The 18,754-nt window shown below is 52.4% G+C and overlaps 1 protein-coding gene across 1 annotated transcript; it reads right to left on the bottom strand.

Annotated features, from left to right (window-relative positions):
• Positions 1 to 466: 466 nt before the first annotated feature.
• On the bottom strand, positions 467 to 17,981 carry LOC124018003 (TBC1 domain family member 1-like). The gene is made up of 6 exons (XM_046333260.1): positions 17,954 to 17,981; positions 11,566 to 11,725; positions 8,995 to 9,118; positions 8,284 to 8,329; positions 1,117 to 1,293; positions 467 to 1,028 (listed from the first exon to the last, which is right to left on the bottom strand). Exons 1-6 carry the CDS (start codon positions 17,966 to 17,968, stop codon positions 687 to 689), a joined length of 864 nt encoding a protein of 287 aa, XP_046189216.1. The 5' UTR covers positions 17,969 to 17,981; the 3' UTR covers positions 467 to 686.
• Between the last annotated feature and the right edge of the window lie 773 nt (positions 17,982 to 18,754).

Raw genomic sequence — 18,754 nt, 5'->3', positions numbered from 1 at the left:
GAGACAGACAGGCAGAGAGACACAGGCAGAGAGACAGACACACAGCCAGAGAGACACAGGCAGAGAGACAGACAGGCAGAGAGACAGACAGGCAGAGAGACAGACAGGCAGAGAGACACGCAGGCAGAGAGACACGCAGGCAGAGAGACACGCAGGCAGAGAGACACACAGGCAGAGAGACACACAGGCAGAGAGACACACAGGCAGAGAGACACACAGGCAGAGAGACACACAGGCAGAGAGACACACAGACAGAGAGACACACAGACAGAGAGAGAGACACACAGACAGAGAGAGAGACACACAGACAGAGAGAGAGACACACAGACAGAGAGAGAGACAGACAGGCAGAGACACAGACAGGCAGAGACACAGACAGGCAGAGACACAGACAGGCAGAGACACAGACAGGCAGAGACACAGACAGGCAGAGACACACGCAGGCAGAGAGACACGCAGGCAGAGAGACACGCAGGCAGAGAGACACACATACAGAGAGACACACAGACAGAGAGACACACAGACAGAGAGACAGACAGGCAGAGAGACAGACAGGCAGAGACACAGACAGGCAGAGACACAGACAGACAAGGTAACTGTGTGTATAGGACTGTTGTGTGGAGTATTGGCCCAGAGAGGACAGAGAACCCCCCCCCCTTTAGTACAGGAGAACTGTCCTCTGGGATTCAGTGTTCTGGTAGAGCCAGTGGATGAGGGAGGAGAGGGGAGGACATCGCTGTCCCTTGCCCCAGTCTGGGCCCCTCTCTGGTGGGGGCGTCCACACCCTGTCCATCTCTCTGTCCATCTGTGTCGGCAGCGGAGTGTGTGTGAGGGTCCAGGTTGAAGTCCCCGTGCGTTGTGTGCGTGTGTATTCCCAGCGCGGTGAGGAGTGTGTGTAGGTGTGTGACGGCGCTCCGCAGTCCGTTCCTCTCCTCCTCCAGGTCAAACACCCGTTCTCTCAGCAGAGCCTCTGATTGGGCCAGCCCCTCCACCTGTCCTTCCAGACGACACACACGAGCCTGGGACACCTGGAGAGACACAGAACATGTGTGTTTAGTGAGTGTGTGTGTTTAGTGTGTGTGTGTGTGTTTAGTGAGTGTGTGTGTGTGTGTTTACCTGCAGTTCCTCCAGCAGGTCGAGGTTTTGCTGTCGGAGGCTCTGATTGGTGCGTTCCAGCTGGGCGGTGCGCTGTGATTGGTTGAGGTGAGCGGGCGTGTCACACAGCTCGTCCTGTAAGACGTGGTACTCCACCTCGTACGCCTGCAGCTGATTGGACAGGTCCATCTCACACACCTACGCACGCACACGCACACACACACACACACACACACACACACACACACACACACACACACACACACACACACACACACACACACACACACACACACACACACACACACACACACACACAGTCAGTATCTAAGTTTAGAAGAGAAGAAGAGGTCATTCACACACACACACACACACACACACTGTCAGTATCTACGTTTAGAAGAGAAGAAGAGGTCATTCAGTCTGGCTCTCAGGGGGAGGGGCCCTGAAGAGGTCATTCAGTCTGGCTCTCAGGGGGAGGGGCCCTGAAGAGGTCATTCCGTCTGGCTCTCAGGGGGAGGGGCCCTGAAGAGGTCATTCAGTCTGGCTCTCAGGGGGAGGGGCCCTGAAGAGGTCATTCAGTCTGGTACTCTGGGGGGGGGGCCTGAGAGGTCATTCAGTCTGGTACTCTGGGGGGAGGGGCCCTGAAGAGGTCATTCAGTCTGGCTCTCAGGGGAGGGGCCCTGAAGAGGTCATTCAGTCTGGTACTCTGGGGGGAGGGGCCCTGAAGAGGTCATTCAGTCTGGCTCTCAGGGGGAGGGGGGCCTTGAGAGGTCATCCAGTCTGGTATTCTGGCTCTCAGGGGGGGCCCTGAAGGGCATTCATTCAGTCTGGTACTCTGGGGGGGGGGGGCCCTGAAGAGGTGAAGGGCTCATTCAGTCTGGTACTCTGGGGGGCCTGAAGAGGTAGGATGGGATGGGAGGACAGCTCTCCGTCTGGAACGGAGAGGACAGAACGACATCAACATGGAAACCACAGGGGGCGTAGATGACTCCGTTCCAGCCTTTACTCTGAGCCTGTCCTCCCCAATAAAGACGCCACCAGCCGCCTGGGGTGTGTAATTGCTGTAACTAAGTTGTTGAATTATCGGTAGTGTCCTCAGGCCTCCTGAAACAGACTGGCTGAACCTATTAGTGTGTGTGTGTGTGTGTGTGTGTGTGTGTGTGTGTGTGTGTGTGTATGTGTCTATATATGTGTGTGTGTGTGTTGTTGAATTATCGGTAGTGTCCTCAGGCCTCCTGAAACAGACTGGCTGAACCTATTAGTGTGTGTGTGTGTGTGTGTGTGTGTGTGTGTGTGTGTGTGTGTGTGTGTGTGTGTGTGTGTGTGTGTGTGTGTGTGTGTGTGTGTGTGTGTGTGTGTGTGTGTGTGTGTGTGTGTGTGTGTGTGTGTGTGTGTGTGTGTGTGTGTGTGTGTGTGTGTGTAATTTTGTAAAGGGTAAAGTTCTCTGTTTCCAGGAAGTAGTGTTTTGAGAGCACCACTCCCCTGCCCCCAGACTACCTGGAAATCACCCCGTGTCCTCTGTGTCTCCATGTGTTCTCCACTGTCTGTGTCCTCCACTGTCTGTGTCCTCCACTGTCTGTGTCCTCCACTGTCTGTGTCCTCCACTGTCTGTGTCCTCCACTGTCTGTGTCCTCCACTGTCTGTGTCCTCCACTGTCTGTGTCCTCCACTGTCTGTGTTCTCCTGTTGTCTGTGTTCTCCACTGTCTGTGTCCTCCACTGTCTGTGTTCTCCACTGTCTGTGTTCTCCACTGTCTGTGTCCTCCACTGTCTGTGTTCTCCACTGTCTGTGTCCTCCACTGTCTGTGTTCTCCACTGTCTGTCCTCCTGTTGTCTGTGTCCTCCACTGTCTGTGTTCTCCACTGTCTGTGTTCTCCACTGTCTGTGTTCTCCACTGTCTGTGTTCTCCACTGTCTGTGTTCTCCACTGTCTGTGTTCTCCACTGTCTGTGTTCTCCACTGTCTGTTCTCCTGTTGTCTGTGTTCTCCACTGTCTGTGTCCTCCACTGTCTGTGTTCTCCACTGTCTGTCCTCCACTGTCATTTCTCCTGTTGTCTGTGTCCTCCACTGTCTGTGTCCTCCACTGTCTGTGTCCTCCACTGTCTGTGTCCTCCACTGTCTGTGTCCTCCACTGTCTGTGTCCTCCACTGTCTGTGTCCTCCACTGTCTGTGTCCTCCACTGTCTGTGTCCTCCACTGTCTGTGTCCTCCACTGTCTGTGTCCTCCACTGTCTGTGTTCTCCACTGTCTGTGTTCTCCACTGTCTGTTCTCCTGTTGTCTGTGTCCTCCACTGTCTGTGTTCTCCACTGTCTGTGTCCTCCACTGTCTGTGTTCTCCACTGTCTGTGTTCTCCACTGTCTGTGTTCTCCACTGTCTGTGTTCTCCACTGTCTGTGTTCCACTGTCTGTTCTCCTGTTGTCTGTGTCCTCCACTGTCTGTGTCCTCCACTGTCTGTGTTCTCCACTGTCTGTGTTCTCCACTGTCTGTGTTCTCCACTGTCTGTGTTCTCCACTGTCTGTGTTCTCCACTGTCTGTGTTCTCCACTGTCTGTGTTCTCCACTGTCTGTGTTCTCCACTGTCTGTTCTCCTGTTGTCTGTGTCCTCCACTGTCTGTGTTCTCCACTGTCTGTGTTCTCCACTGTCTGTGTTCTCCACTGTCTGTGTCCTCCACTGTCTGTGTCCTCCACTGTCTGTGTCCTCCACTGTCTGTGTCCTCCACTGTCTGTGTCCTCCACTGTCTGTGTTCTACTATAACCCCCCCCCCCCCACCAGTCCCAGGTTAGGTAATGTAGTCTACTATAGACCCCCCACCAGTCCCAGGTTAGGTAATGTAGTCTACTATAGTCCCCCCACCAGTCCCAGGTTAGGTAATGTGGTCTACTATAGACCCCACCCCCACCAGTCCCAGGTTAGGTAATGTAGTCTACTATAGACCCCCCAGTCCCAGGCTAGGTAATGTATTCTACTATAGACCCCCCCCCCACCAGTCCCAGGTTAGGTAATGCAGTCTACTATAGACCCCTCCAGTCCCAAGTTAGGTAATGTAGTCTACTATAGACCCCTCCAGTCCCAGGTTAGGTAATGTAGTCTACTATAGACCCCCCACCAGTCCCAGGTTAGGTAATGTAGTCAACTATAGTTCCCCCCCAGTCCCAGGTTAGGTAATGTAGTCAACTATAGTCCCCCCACCAGTCCCAGGTTAGGTAATGTAGTCACTCCCCACCCCACCAGTCCCAGGTTAGGTAATGTAGTCCCCCCATCAGTCCCAGGTTAGGTAATGTAGTCTACTATAGACCCCCCCACCAGTCCCAGGTTAGGTAATGTAGTCTACTATAGACCCCCCCACCAGTCCCAGGTTAGGTAATGTAGTCTCCACTATAGACCCCCCCACCAGTCCCAGCTTAGGTAATGTAGTCAACTATAGACCCCCCACCAGTCCCAGGTTAGGTAATGTAGTCTACTATAGACCCCCCCACCAGTCCCAGGTTACGTAATGTAGTCAACTATAGACCCCCCCATTCCCAAGTTAGGTAATGTAGTCTACTATAGACCCCTCCAGTCCCAGGTTAGGTAATGTAGTCAACTATAGTTCCCCCCCCCCACCAGTCCCAGGTTAGGTAATGTAGTCAACTATAGACCCCCCCACCAGTCCCAGGTTAGGTAATGTAGTCAACTATAGACCATAGTCTGTTCTCCCCCCCCCCACCAGTCCCAGGTTAGGTAATGTAGTCAACTATAGACCCCCCCCACCAGTCCCAGTTTAGGTAATGTAGTCAACTATAGACCCCCCCACCAGTCCCAGGTTAGGTAATGTAGTCAACTATAGACCCCCCCCACCAGTCCCAGTTTAGGTAATGTAGTCAACTATAGACCATAGACCCCCCCACCAGTCCCAGGTTAGGTAATGTAGTCAACTATAGACCCCCCCACCAGTCCCAGTTTAGGTAATGTAGTCAACTATAGTTCCCCCCCCACCAGTCTCCAGGTTAGGTAATGTAGTCAACTATAGACCCCCCCACCAGTCCCAGTTTAGGTAATGTAGTCAACTATAGTGTCCTCCCCCCACCAGTCCCAGGTTAGGTAATGTAGTCAACTATAGACCATAGACCCCCCCACCAGTCCCAGGTTAGGTAATGTAGTCAACTATAGACCCCCCCACCAGTCTACCTGGTTGATGGTCTTCTCCATCTGGACTAGTCCCAGGTTAGGTAATGTAGTCAACTATAGACCCCCCCCCCCACCAGTCCCAGGTTAGGTAATGTATTCTACTATAGACCCCCCCCACCAGTCCCAGGTTAGGTAATGTAGTCTACCTCCCCCTCCAGTCCCAGGTTAGGTAATGTAGTCAACTATAGACCCCCCCACCAGTCTACCTGGTTGATGGTCTTCTCCATCTGGACTAGTCCCAGGTTAGGTAATGTAGTCAACTATAGACCCCCCACCCATCCCAGTCCCAGGTTAGGTAATGTAGTGAACTATAGACCATAGACCCCCCCCCCACCAGTCCCAGGTTAGGTAATGTAGTCACCACCCCACCCCCCACCAGTCTACCTGGTTGATGGTCTTCTCCATCTGGACTAGTCCCAGGTTAGGTAATGTAGTCTACCTCCCCCCTCCAGTCCCAGGTTAGGTAATGTAGTCAACTATAGACCATAGACTCCCCCTCCAGTCCCAGGTTAGGTAATGTAGTCAACTATAGACCATAGACCCCCCACCAGTCCCAGGTTAGGTAATGTAGTCAACTATAGACCATAGACCCCCCTCCAGTCCCAGGTTAGGTAATGTAGTCAACTATAGACCATAGACCCCCCCACCAGTCTACCTGGTTGATGGTCTTCTCCATCTGGACTAGTCCCAGGTTAGGTAATGTAGTCAACTATAGACCATAGACCCCCCCTCCAGTCCCAGGTTAGGTAATGTAGTCAACTATAGACCATAGACCCCCCTCCAGTCCCAGGTTAGGTAATGTAGTCAACTATAGACCATAGACCCCCCACCAGTCCCAGGTTAGGTAATGTAGTCAACTATAGACCCCCCCCCCACCAGTCTACCTGGTTGATGGTCTTCTCCATCTGGACTAGTCCCAGGTTAGGTAATGTAGTCAACTATAGACCATAGACCCCCCCACCAGTCCCAGGTTAGGTAATGTAGTCAACTATAGACCCCCCCACCAGTCTACCTGGTTGATGGTCTTCTCCATCTGGACTAGTCCCAGGTTAGGTAATGTAGTCAACTATAGACCCCCCCACCAGTCCCAGGTTAGGTAATGTAGTCAACTATAGACCATAGACCCCCCCACCAGTCCCAGGTTAGGTAATGTAGTCACCCCCACCCCCCACCAGTCTACCTGGTTGATGGTCTTCTCCATCTGGACTAGTCCCAGGTTAGGTAATGTAGTCAACTATAGACCCCCCCACCAGTCCCAGGTTAGGTAATGTAGTCAACTATAGACCCCCCCCCACCAGTCCCAGGTTAGGTAATGTAGTCAACTATAGACCATAGACCCCCCTCCAGTCCCAGGTTAGGTAATGTAGTCAACTATAGACCCCCCCCCACCAGTCCCAGGTTAGGTAATGTAGTCAACTATAGACCATAGACCCCCCTCCAGTCCCAGGTTAGGTAATGTAGTCAACTATAGACCATAGACCCCCTCCAGTCCCAGGTTAGGTAATGTAGTCAACTATAGACCCCCCCCACCAGTCTACCTGGTTCAAATCAAATCAAATCAAATCAAATTTATTTATATAGCCCTTCGTACATCAGCTGATATCTCAAAGTGCTGTACAGAAACCCAGCCTAAAACCCCAAACAGCAAACAATGCAGGTGTAAAAGGTTGATGGTCTTCTCCATCTGGACCAGTCCCAGGTTAGGTAATGTAGTCAACTATAGACCATAGACCCCCCCACCAGTCCCAGGTTAGGTAATGTAGTCTACCTCCCCCTCCAGTCCCAGGTTAGGTAATGTAGTCAACTATAGACCCCCCCACCAGTCTACCTGGTTGATGGTCTTCTCCATCTGGACTAGTCCCAGGTTAGGTAATGTAGTCAACTATAGACCCCCCCACCAGTCCCAGGTTAGGTAATGTAGTCAACTATAGACCATAGACCCCCCCACCAGTCCCAGGTTAGGTAATGTAGTCTACCTCCCTCCTCCAGTCCCAGGTTAGGTAATGTAGTCAACTATAGACAACCCCCCACCAGTCTACCTGGTTGATGGTCTTCTCCATCTGGACTAGTCCCAGGTTAGGTAATGTAGTCAACTATAGACCCCCCACCCACCAGTCCCAGGTTAGGTAATGTAGTGAACTATAGACCATAGACAACCCCCCCACCAGTCCCAGGTTAGGTAATGTAGTCACCCCCCACCCCCCACCAGTCTACCTGGTTGATGGTCTTCTCCATCTGGACTAGTCCCAGGTTAGGTAATGTAGTCTACCTCCCCCTCCAGTCCCAGGTTAGGTAATGTAGTCAACTATAGACCATAGACTCCCCCTCCAGTCCCAGGTTAGGTAATGTAGTCAACTATAGACCATAGACCCCCCACCAGTCCCAGGTTAGGTAATGTAGTCAACTATAGACCATAGACCCCCCTCCAGTCCCAGGTTAGGTAATGTAGTCAACTATAGACCATAGACCCCCCCACCAGTCTACCTGGTTGATGGTCTTCTCCATCTGGACTAGTCCCAGGTTAGGTAATGTAGTCAACTATAGACCATAGACCCCCCTCCAGTCCCAGGTTAGGTAATGTAGTCAACTATAGACCATAGACCCCCTCCAGTCCCAGGTTAGGTAATGTAGTCAACTATAGACCATAGACCCCCCCCCACCAGTCCCAGGTTAGGTAATGTAGTCAACTATAGACCCCCCACCAGTCTACCTGGTTGATGGTCTTCTCCATCTGGACTAGTCCCAGGTTAGGTAATGTAGTCAACTATAGACCATAGACCCCCCCCCACCAGTCCCAGGTTAGACGGAGGGACAGGTAATGTAGTCAACTATAGACCCCCCCACCAGTCTACCTGGTTGATGGTCTTCTCCATCTGGACTAGTCCCAGGTTAGGTAATGTAGTCAACTATACACAACCCCCCACCAGTCCCAGGTTAGGTAATGTAGTCAACTATAGACCATAGACCCCCCACCAGTCCCAGGTTAGGTAATGTAGTCACCCCCACCCCCCACCAGTCTACCTGGTTGATGGTCTTCTCCATCTGGACTAGTCCCAGGTTAGGTAATGTAGTCAACTATAGACCCCCCCACCAGTCCCAGGTTAGGTAATGTAGTCAACTATAGACCCCCCCCACCAGTCCCAGGTTAGGTAATGTAGTCAACTATAGACCATCCTCCCCCCCCTCCAGTCCCAGGTTAGGTAATGTAGTCAACTATAACCCCCCCCACCAGTCCCAGGTTAGGTAATGTAGTCAACTATAGACCATAGACCCCCTCCAGTCCCAGGTTAGGTAATGTAGTCAACTATAGACCATAGACCCCAACCTCCAGTCCCAGGTTAGGTAATGTAGTCAACTATAGGACCCCCCACCAGTCTACCTGGTTCAAATCAAATCAAATCAAATCAAATTTATTTATATAGCCCTTCTGGTACGTCAGCTGATATCTCAAAGTGCTGTACAGAAACCCAGCCTAAAACCCCAAACAGCAAACAATGCAGGTGTAAAAGGTTGATGGTCTTCTCCATCTGGACCAGTCCCAGGTTAGGTAATGTAGTCAACTATAGACCATAGACGAAGGGAGGACTAACCCACCAGTCCCAGGTTAGGTAAGGTAGTCTAACCAACCACCCTCCAGTCCCAGGTTAGGTAATGTAGTCAACTATAGACCCCCCCACCAGTCTACCTGGTTGATGGTCTAACTCCATCTGGACTAGTCCCAGGTTAGGTAATGTAGTCTTGATGAAGTCCACTATAGACTCCAGACTGTCGTGCTGTAGGATCAGGGGCTTGTGACTACCCAGAAGACTTAGCGACACCTTGAAGATCACCTCCGAACCCTGGAGAAACAACATGTCTGGAGGAGAGAGGAGAGACAGAGAGACAGACAGACAGAGAGAGAGAGAGAGAGACAGAGAGGGCAAATTCAGGAGGAGAAGCAACAACATGACATGATAGTAGGTCTCAGTGCAGGCAGGCAGGTGAGACGGAGGGAGGACAACACAACAGCAGGTGAGACGGAGGGAGGACAACACAACAGCAGGTGAGACGGAGGGAGGACAACACGACAGCAGGTGAGACGGAGGGAGGACAACACAACAGCAGGTGAGACGGAGGGAGGACAACACAACAGCAGGTGAGACGGAGGGAGGACAACACAACAGCAGGTGAGACGGAGGGAGGACAACAAAACAGCAGTTTCCTTGGTAAAGGAAATGTATTTGAAATCTGACCCCAGGCCAGCAGACTGAAGACTGTGACATCTGAACCTCATACACCTCCTCCTCATACACCTCCTCCTCACGCACCTCCTCCTCCTCCTCACGCACCTCCTCCTCCTCACGCACCTCCTCCTCCTCACGCACCTCCTCCTCCTCATACACCTCCTCCTCACACACCTCCACCTCACACACCTCCACCTCACACACCTCCACCTCACACATCTCCACCTCACACATCTCCACCTCACACACCTCCACCTCACACACCTCCACCTTCTCCAATACCCCTTTCCATTCCTACTAAAGACACTCAACATTACTCTCTGCTTTCTTACCAACCACCCTGGCTACGAAGCATACAGGGTACTAACCAACCACCCTGGCTACGAAGCCCAGAGGTAACTAACCAACCACCCTGGCTACGAAGCCCAGAGGTAACTAACCAACCACCCTGGCTACGAAGCCCAGAGGTAACTAACCAACCACCCTGGCTACGAAGCCCAGAGGTAACTAACCAACCACCCTGGCTACGAAGCCCAGAGGTAACTAACCAACCACCCTGGCTACGAAGCACAGAGGTAACTAACCAACCACCCTGGCTACGAAGCCCAGAGGTAACTAACCAACCACCCTGGCTACGAAGCCCAGAGGTAACTAACCAACCACCCTGGCTACGAAGCACAGAGGTAACTAACCAACCACCCTGGCTACGAAGCCCAGAGGTAACTAACCACCCACCCTGGCTACGAAGCCCAGAGGGAAGTGCGAGGCGAAGGCCGTGAGGAACCAAGGAGCAGCGTAGAGAGACCAGAGGTAACTAACCAACTACCCTGGCTACGAAGCCCAGAGGTAACTAACCAACTACCCTGGCTACGAAGCCCAGAGGTAACTAACCAACCACACTGGCTACGAAGCCCAGAGGTAACTTACCAAACACTCTAGCTACGAAGCCCAGAGGTAACTAACCAAACACCCTAGCTACGAAGCCTAGAGGTAACTAACCAACCACACTGGCTACGAAGCCCAGAGGTAACTAACCAAACACCCTGGCTACGAAGCCCAGAGGCCTAAGAGGGAAGTGCGAGGCGAAGGCCGTGAGGAACCAGGGAGCAGTAACTAACCAACCAGAGAGACCAGAGGTAACTAACCAACCACACTGGCTACGAAGCCCAGAGGTAACTTACCAAACACTCTGGCTACGAAGCCCAGAGGGAAGTGCGAGGCGAAGGCCGTGAGGAACCAGGGAGCAGCGTAGAGAGACCAGAGGTAACTTACCAAACACCCTAGCTACGAAGCCCAGAGGGAAGTGCGAGGCGAAGGCCGTGAGGAACCAAGGAGCAGCGTAGAGAGACCAGAGGTAACTAACCAACTACCCTGGCTACGAAGCCCAGAGGTAACTAACCAACTACCCTGGCTACGAAGCCCAGAGGTAACTAACCAACCACACTGGCTACGAAGCCCAGAGGTAACTTACCAAACACTCTAGCTACGAAGCCCAGAGGTAACTAACCAAACACCCTAGCTACGAAGCCTAGAGGTAACTAACCAACCACACTGGCTACGAAGCCCAGAGGTAACTTACCAAACACTCTAGCTACGAAGCCCAGAGGGAAGTGCGAGGCGAAGGCCGTGAGGAACCAGGGAGCAGCGTAGAGAGACCAGAGGTAACTTACCAAACACTCTAGCTACGAAGCCCAGAGGGAAGTGCGAGGCGAAGGCCGTGAGGAACCAGGGAGCAGCGTAGAGAGACCAGAGGTAACTTACCAACCACACTGGCTACGAAGCCCAGAGGTAACTGAGGAACCAAACACTCTAGCTACCAAGGCCCAGAGGGAAGTGCGAGGCGAAGGCCGTGAGGAACCAGGGAGCAGCGTAGAGAGAGACCAGAGGTAACTTACCAACCACACTGGCTGAAGCCCAGAGGGAAGTGCGAGGCGAAGCCCAGAGGTAACTTACCAAACACTCTAGCTACGAAGCCCAGAGGGAAGTGCGAGGCGAAGGCCGTGAGGAACCAGGGAGCAGCGTAGAGAGACCAGAGGTAACTTACCAACCACACTGGCTACGAAGCCCAGAGGTAACTTACCAAACACTCTAGCTACGAAGCCCAGAGGGAAGTGCGAGGCGAAGGCCGTGAGGAACCAGGGAGCAGCGTAGAGAGACGGTCCTATCTCATGCTGTTCCAGATGGACGTAGAGGTCCCTGTGGTAGTCATGCAGGAGACGGGACAGCTGGTACATCTGAATCTGGTGGGGGAGACGGGTCAGCTGGTACATCTGAATCTGGTGGGGGGGAGACGGGTCAGCTGGTACATCTGAATCTGGTGGGGGGAGACGGGTCAGCTGGTACATCTGAATCTGGTGGGGGGGGAGACGGGTCAGCTGGTACATCTGAATCTGGTGGGGGGGAGGTGGGTCAGCTGGTACATCTGAATCTGGTGGGGGGGGGAGACGGGTCAGCTGGTACATCTGAATCTGGTGGGGGGGGGAGACGGGTCAGCTGGTACATCTGAATCTGGTGGGGGGGAGATGGGTCAGCTGGTACATCTGAATCTGGTGGGGGGAGACGGGTCAGCTGGTACATCTGAATCTGGTGGGGGGAGACGGGTCAGCTGGTACATCTGAATCTGGTGGGGGAGACGGGTCAGCTGGTACATCTGAATCTGGTGGGGGGGGGAGACAGTGGGGGGTCAGCTGGTACATCTGAATCTGGTGGAATCTGGGGGGGAGACGGGTCAGCTGGTACATCTGAATCTGGTGGGGGGGGAGGTGGGTCAGCTGGTACATCTGAATCTGGTGGGGGGGGAGACGGGTCAGCTGGTACATCTGAATCTGGTGGGGGGGGGGGGGAGACGGGTCAGCTGGTACATCTGAATCTGGTGGGGGGAGACGGGTCAGCTGATACATCTGAATCTGGTGGGGGGGAGACGGGACAGCTGGTACATCTGAATCTGGTGGGGGGAGACGGGTCAGCTGGTACATCTGAATCTGGTGGGGGGGGACGGGAACGGGTCAGCTGGTACATCTGAATCTGGTGGGGGGAGACGGGTCAGCTGGTACATCTGAATCTGGTGGTGGGGGGGAGACGGGTCAGCTGGTACATCTGAATCTGGTGGGGGAGAGGCTGGGTCAGCTGGTACATCTGAATCTGGTGGGGGGAGACGGGTCAGCTGGTACATCTGAATCTGGTGGGGGGGGGAGACGGGTCAGCTGGTACATCTGAATCTGGTGGGGGGAGAGACGGGTCAGCTGGTACATCTGAATCTGGTGGGGGGGGAGACGGGTCAGCTGGTACATCTGAATCTGGTGGGGGAGATGGGTCAGCTGGTACATCTGAATCTGGTGGTGGTGGGGGGAGACGGGTCAGCTGGTACATCTGAATCTGGTGGGGGGGAGGTGGGTCAGCTGGTACATCTGAATCTGGTGGGGGGAGACGGGTCAGCTGGTACATCTGAATCTGGTGGGGGGGGGAGACGGGTCAGCTGGTACATCTGAATCTGGTGGGGGGAGACGGGTCAGCTGATACATCTGAATCTGGTGGTGGGGGGAGATCTGGGACAGCTGGTACATCTGAATCTGGTGGGGGGAGACGGGTCAGCTGGTACATCTGAATCTGGTGGGGGAGACGGGTCAGCTGGTACATCTGAATCTGGTGGGGGGAGACGGGTCAGCTGATACATCTGAATCTGGTGGTGGGGGGGAGACGGGTCAGCTGGTACATCTGAATCTGGTGGGGGGGGAGGTGGGTCAGCTGGTACATCTGAATCTGGTGGGGGGAGACGGGTCAGCTGGTACATCTGAATCTGGTGGGGGAGACGGGTCAGCTGGTACATCTGAATCTGGTGGGGGGAGACGGGTCAGCTGGTACATCTGAATCTGGTGGGGGGGGGGGAGACGGGTCAGCTGATACATCTGAATCTGGTGGGGGGGAGATGGGTCAGCTGGTACATCTGAATCTGGTGGGGGGAGACGGGTCAGCTGATACATCTGAATCTGGGGGGGAGACGGGTCAGCTGGTACATCTGAATCTGGTGGGGGGAGACGGGTCAGCTGGTACATCTGAATCTGGTGGGGGGGAGATGGGTCAGCTGGTACATCTGAATCTGGTGGGGGGGGGGACGGGTCAGCTGGTACATCTGAATCTGGTGGGGGGGAGATGGGTCAGCTGGTACATCTGAATCTGGTGGGGGGGGGGACATGGGTCAGCTGGTACATCTGAATCTGGTGGGGGGATGGGTCAGCTGGTACATCTGAATCTGGTGGGGGGACGGGTCAGCTGGTACATCTGAATCTGGTGGGGGGAGCTGGTACATCTGGGTCAGCTGGTACATCTGAATCTGGTGGGGGGGGACGGGTCAGCTGTACATCTGAATCTGGTGGGGGGGAGACGGGTCAGCTGGTACATCTGAATCTGGTGGGGGGGGGGGAGACGGGTCAGCTGGTACATCTGAATCTGGTGGGGGGAGATGGGTCAGCTGGTACATCAGAATCTGGTGGGGGGGGGACGGGTCAGCTGGTACATCCGAATCTGGTGGGGGGGGGGGGGGGTCAGCTGGTACATCAGAATCTGGTGGGGGGGAGACGGGACAGCTGGTACATCTGAACCTGGTGGGGGGAGACTGGTCAGCTGGTACATTTGAATCTGGTGGGGGAGACGGGTCAGCTGGTACATCTGAATCTGGTGGGGGGAGATGGGACAGCTGGTACATCTGAACCTGGTGGGGGAGACTGGTCAGCTGGTACATTTGAATCTGGTGGGGGAGACGGGTCAGCTGGTACATCTGAATCTGGTGGGGGGGTCAGCTGGTACATCAGAATCTGGTATCATCATGTCAGGGGGGGGGAGACGGGTCAGCTGGTACATCTGAATCTGGTGGGGGGGGAGACGGGTCAGCTGGTACATCTGAATCTGGTGGGGGGGAGACGGGTCAGCTGGTACATCTGAATCTGGTGGGGGGAGATGGGTCAGCTGGTACATCTGAATCTGGTGGGGGGGGGACGGGTCAGCTGATACATCTGAATCTGGTGGGGGGAGACGGGTCAGCTGATACATCTGAATCTGGTGGGGGGGAGACGGGTCAGCTGGTACATCTGAATCTGGTGGGGGGGAGACGGGTCAGCTGGTACATCTGAATCTGGGGGGGGAGACGGGTCAGCTGATACATCTGAATCTGGTGGGGGTGTCAGGTCTGTACTGGGGGGTCAGCTGGTACATCTGAATCTGGTGGGGGGAGACGGGTCAGCTGATACATCTGAATCTGGTGGGGGGGGACGGGTCAGCTGGTACATCTGAATCTGGTGGGGGAGATGGGTCAGCTGGTACATCTGAATCTGGTGGGGGGGAGACGGGTCAGCTGGTACATCTGAATCTGGTGGGGGGGATGGGTCAGCTGGTACATCTGAATCTGGTGGGGGGAGACGGGTCAGCTGATACATCTGAATCTGGTGGGGGGGGGTCAGCTGGTACATCTGAATCTGGTGGGGGAGACGGGTCAGCTGATACATCTGAATCTGATGGGGGGGAGACGGGTCAGCTGGTACATCAGAATCTGGTGTGGGGGGGGTCAGCTGGTACATCTGAATCTGGTGGGGGGGGTGGGTCAGCTGGTACATCTGATCGGGTCAGCTGGTACATCTGAATCTGGTGGGGGGGAGACGGGTCAGCTGGTACATCTGAATCTGGTGGGGGGGATGGGTATGGTGTCTTACCTGTGGTACCTGTCAGCTATCATCATGTCAGGTCTGTACTGCTTGGTGTGGTACCTGTAGTATCATCATGTCAGGTCTGTACTGCTTGGTGTGGTGTAGTATCATCATGTCAGGTCTGTACTGCTTGGTGTGTAGTATCATCATGTCAGGTCTGTACTGCTTGGTGTGGTACATGTAGTACTGCTTGGGTGTAGTAATCATGTCAGGTCTGTACTGCTTGGTGTGGTACCTGTAGTATCATCATGTCAGGTCTGTACTGCTTGGTGTGGTACATCTGTAGTATAATCTTGGTGTGGTGTCAGGTCTGTACTGCTTGGTGTGGTACCTGTAGTATAATCATGTCAGGTCTGTACTGCTTGGTGTGGTACCTGTAGTATCATCATGTCAGGTCTGTACTGCTTGGTGTGTAGTATAATCATGTCAGGTCTGTACTGCTTGGTGTGTAGTATCATCATGTCAGGTCTGTACTGCTTGGTTGGTGTCAGGTCTGTACCTGTAGTATCATCATGTCAGGTCTGTACTGCTTGGTGTGGTACCTGTAGTATCATCATGTCAGGTCTGTACTGCTTGGTGTGGTACCTGTAGTATAATCATGTCAGGTCTGTACTGCTTGGTGTGTAGTATCATCATGTCAGGTCTGTACTGCTTGGTGTGGTATCATCATGTCAGGTCTATACATCATGTATCATCAGGTCTGTACTGCTTGGTGTGGTACCTGTAGTATAATCATGTCAGGTCTGTACTGCTTGGTGTGGTACCTGTAGTATCATCATGTCAGGTCTGTACTGCTTGGTGTGGTACCTGTAGTATCATCATGTCAGGTCTGTACTGCTTGGTGTGTAGTATCATCATGTCAGGTCTGTACTGCTTGGTGTGTAGTATCATCATGTCAGGTCTGTACTGCTTGGTGTGTAGTATCATCATGTCAGGTCTGTACTGCTTGGTGTGTAGTATCATCATGTCAGGTCTGTACTGCTTGGTGTGTAGTATCATCATGTCAGGTCTGTACTGCTTGGTGTGGTACCTGTAGTATCATCATGTCAGGTCTGTACTGCTTGGTGTGGTACCTGTAGTATCATCATGTCAGGTCTGTACTGCTTGGTGTGTAGTATCATCATGTCAGGTCTGTACTGCTTGGTGTGTAGTATCATCATGTCAGGTCTGTACTGCTTGGTGTGTAGTATCATCATGTCAGGTCTGTACTGCTTGGTGTGGTACCTGTAGTATCATCATGTCAGGTCTGTACTGCTTGGTGTGTAGTATCATCATGTCAGGTCTGTACTGCTTGGTGTGTAGTATCATCATGTCAGGTCTGTACTGCTTGGTGTGTAGTATCATCATGTCAGGTCTGTACTGCTTGGTGTGTAGTATCATCATGTCAGGTCTGTACTGCTTGGTGTGGTACCTGTAGTATCATCATGTCAGGTCTGTACTGCTTGGTGTGGTACCTGTAGTATCATCATGTCAGGTCTGTACTGCTTGGTGTGGTACCTGTAGTATCATCATGTCAGGTCTGTAGTATCATCATGTCAGGTCTGTACTGCTTGGTGTGGTACCTGTAGTATCATCATGTCAGGTCTGTACTGCTTGGTGTGTAGTATCATCATGTCAGGTCTGTACTGCTTGGTGTGGTACCTGTAGTATCATCATGTCAGGTCTGTACTGCTTGGTGTGTAGTATCATCATGTCAGGTCTGTACTGCTTGGTGTGTAGTATCATCATGTCAGGTCTGTACTGCTTGGTGTGGTACCTGTAGTATCATCATGTCAGGTCTGTACTGCTTGGTGTGTAGTATCATCATGTCAGGTCTGTATACCATCATGTCAGGTCTGTACTGCTTCAGGTCTGTACTGTGGTACCTGTAGTATCATCATGTCAGGTCTGTACTGCAGGTCTGTACTGTGTGGTACCTGTAGTATAATCATGTCAGGTCTGTACTGCTTGGTGTGGTACCTGTAGTATCATCATGTCAGGTCTGTACTGCTTGGTGTGGTACCTGTAGTATCATCATGTCAGGTCTGTACTGCTTGGTGTGTAGTATCATCATGTCAGGTCTGTACTGCTTGGTGTGGTACCTGTAGTATAATCATGTCAGGTCTGTACTGCTTGGTGTGTAGTATCATCATGTCAGGTCTGTACTGCTTGGTGTGTGTAGTATCATCATGTCAGGTCTGTACTGCTTGGTGTGGTACCTGTAGTATAATCATGTCAGGTCTGTACTGCTTGGTGTGGTAATCATGTCAGGTCTGTACTGCTTGGTATCATCATGTGTCTGTACCTGTAGTATAATCATGTCAGGTCTGTACTGCTTGGTGTGGTACCTGTAGTATCATCATGTCAGGTCTGTACTGCTTGGTGTGTAGTATCATCATGTCAGGTCTGTACTGCTTGGTGTGGTACCTGTAGTATCATCATGTCAGGTCTGTACTGCTTGGTGTGTAGTATCATCATGTCAGGTCTGTACTGCTTGGTGTGTAGTATCATCATGTCAGGTCTGTACTGCTTGGTGTGGTACCTGTAGTATCATCATGTCAGGTCTGTACTGCTTGGTGTGGTACCTGTAGTATCATCATGTCAGGTCTGTACTGCTTGGTGTGGTACCTGTAGTATCATCATGTCAGGTCTGTACTGCTTGGTGTGTAGTATCATCATGTCAGGTCTGTACTGCTTGGTGTGGTACCTGTAGTATAATCATGTCAGGTCTGTACTGCTTGGTGTGGTACCTGTAGTATAATCATGTCAGGTCTGTACTGCTTGGTGTGGTACCTGTAGTATCATCATGTCAGGTCTGTACTGCTTGGTGTGGTACCTGTAGTATAATCATGTCAGGTCTGTACTGCTTGGTGTGGTACCTGTAGTATCATCATGTCAGGTCTGTACTGCTTGGTGGTACCTGTAGTATAATCATGTGGTACTGCTTGGTGTGTAGTATCATCATGTCAGGTCTGTACTGCTTGGTGTGGTACCTGTAGTATAATCATGTCAGGTCTGTACTGCTTGGTGTGGTACCTGTAGTATAATCATGTCAGGTCTGTACTGCTTGGGTGGTACCTGTAGTATCATCATGTCAGGTCTGTACTGCTTGGTGTGGTACCTGTAGTATAATCATGTCAGGTCTGTACTGCTTGGTGTGGTACCTGTAGTATCATCATGTCAGGTCTGTACTGCTTGGTGTGTACCTGTAGTATAATCATGTCAGGTCTGTACTGCTTGGTGTGGTACCTGTAGTATAATCATGTCAGGTCTGTACTGCTTGTGTGGTACCTGTAGTATCATCATCAGGTCTGTATGTCAGTATAATCATGTCAGGTCTGTACTGCTTGGTGTGGTACCTGTAGTATAATCATGTCAGGTCTGTACTGCTTGGTGTGGTACCTGTAGTATCATCATGTCAGGTCTGTACTGCTTGGTTGTAGTATCATCATGTCAGGTCTGTACTGCTTGGTGTGGTAGTAGTATCATCATGTCAGGTCTGTACTGCTTGGGTGTAGTATAATCATGTCAGGTCTGTACTGCTTGGTGTGGTACCTGTAGTATCATCATGTCAGGTCTGTACTGCTTGGTGTG

This window comes from Oncorhynchus gorbuscha, unplaced genomic scaffold (genome assembly GCF_021184085.1).
Source record: "Oncorhynchus gorbuscha isolate QuinsamMale2020 ecotype Even-year unplaced genomic scaffold, OgorEven_v1.0 Un_scaffold_370, whole genome shotgun sequence".
NCBI classification, from domain to species: domain Eukaryota; kingdom Metazoa; phylum Chordata; class Actinopteri; order Salmoniformes; family Salmonidae; genus Oncorhynchus; species Oncorhynchus gorbuscha.
Note: the sequence above shows the minus strand (reverse complement) of the source record. Positions and strands in the feature narration are given on the sequence as shown.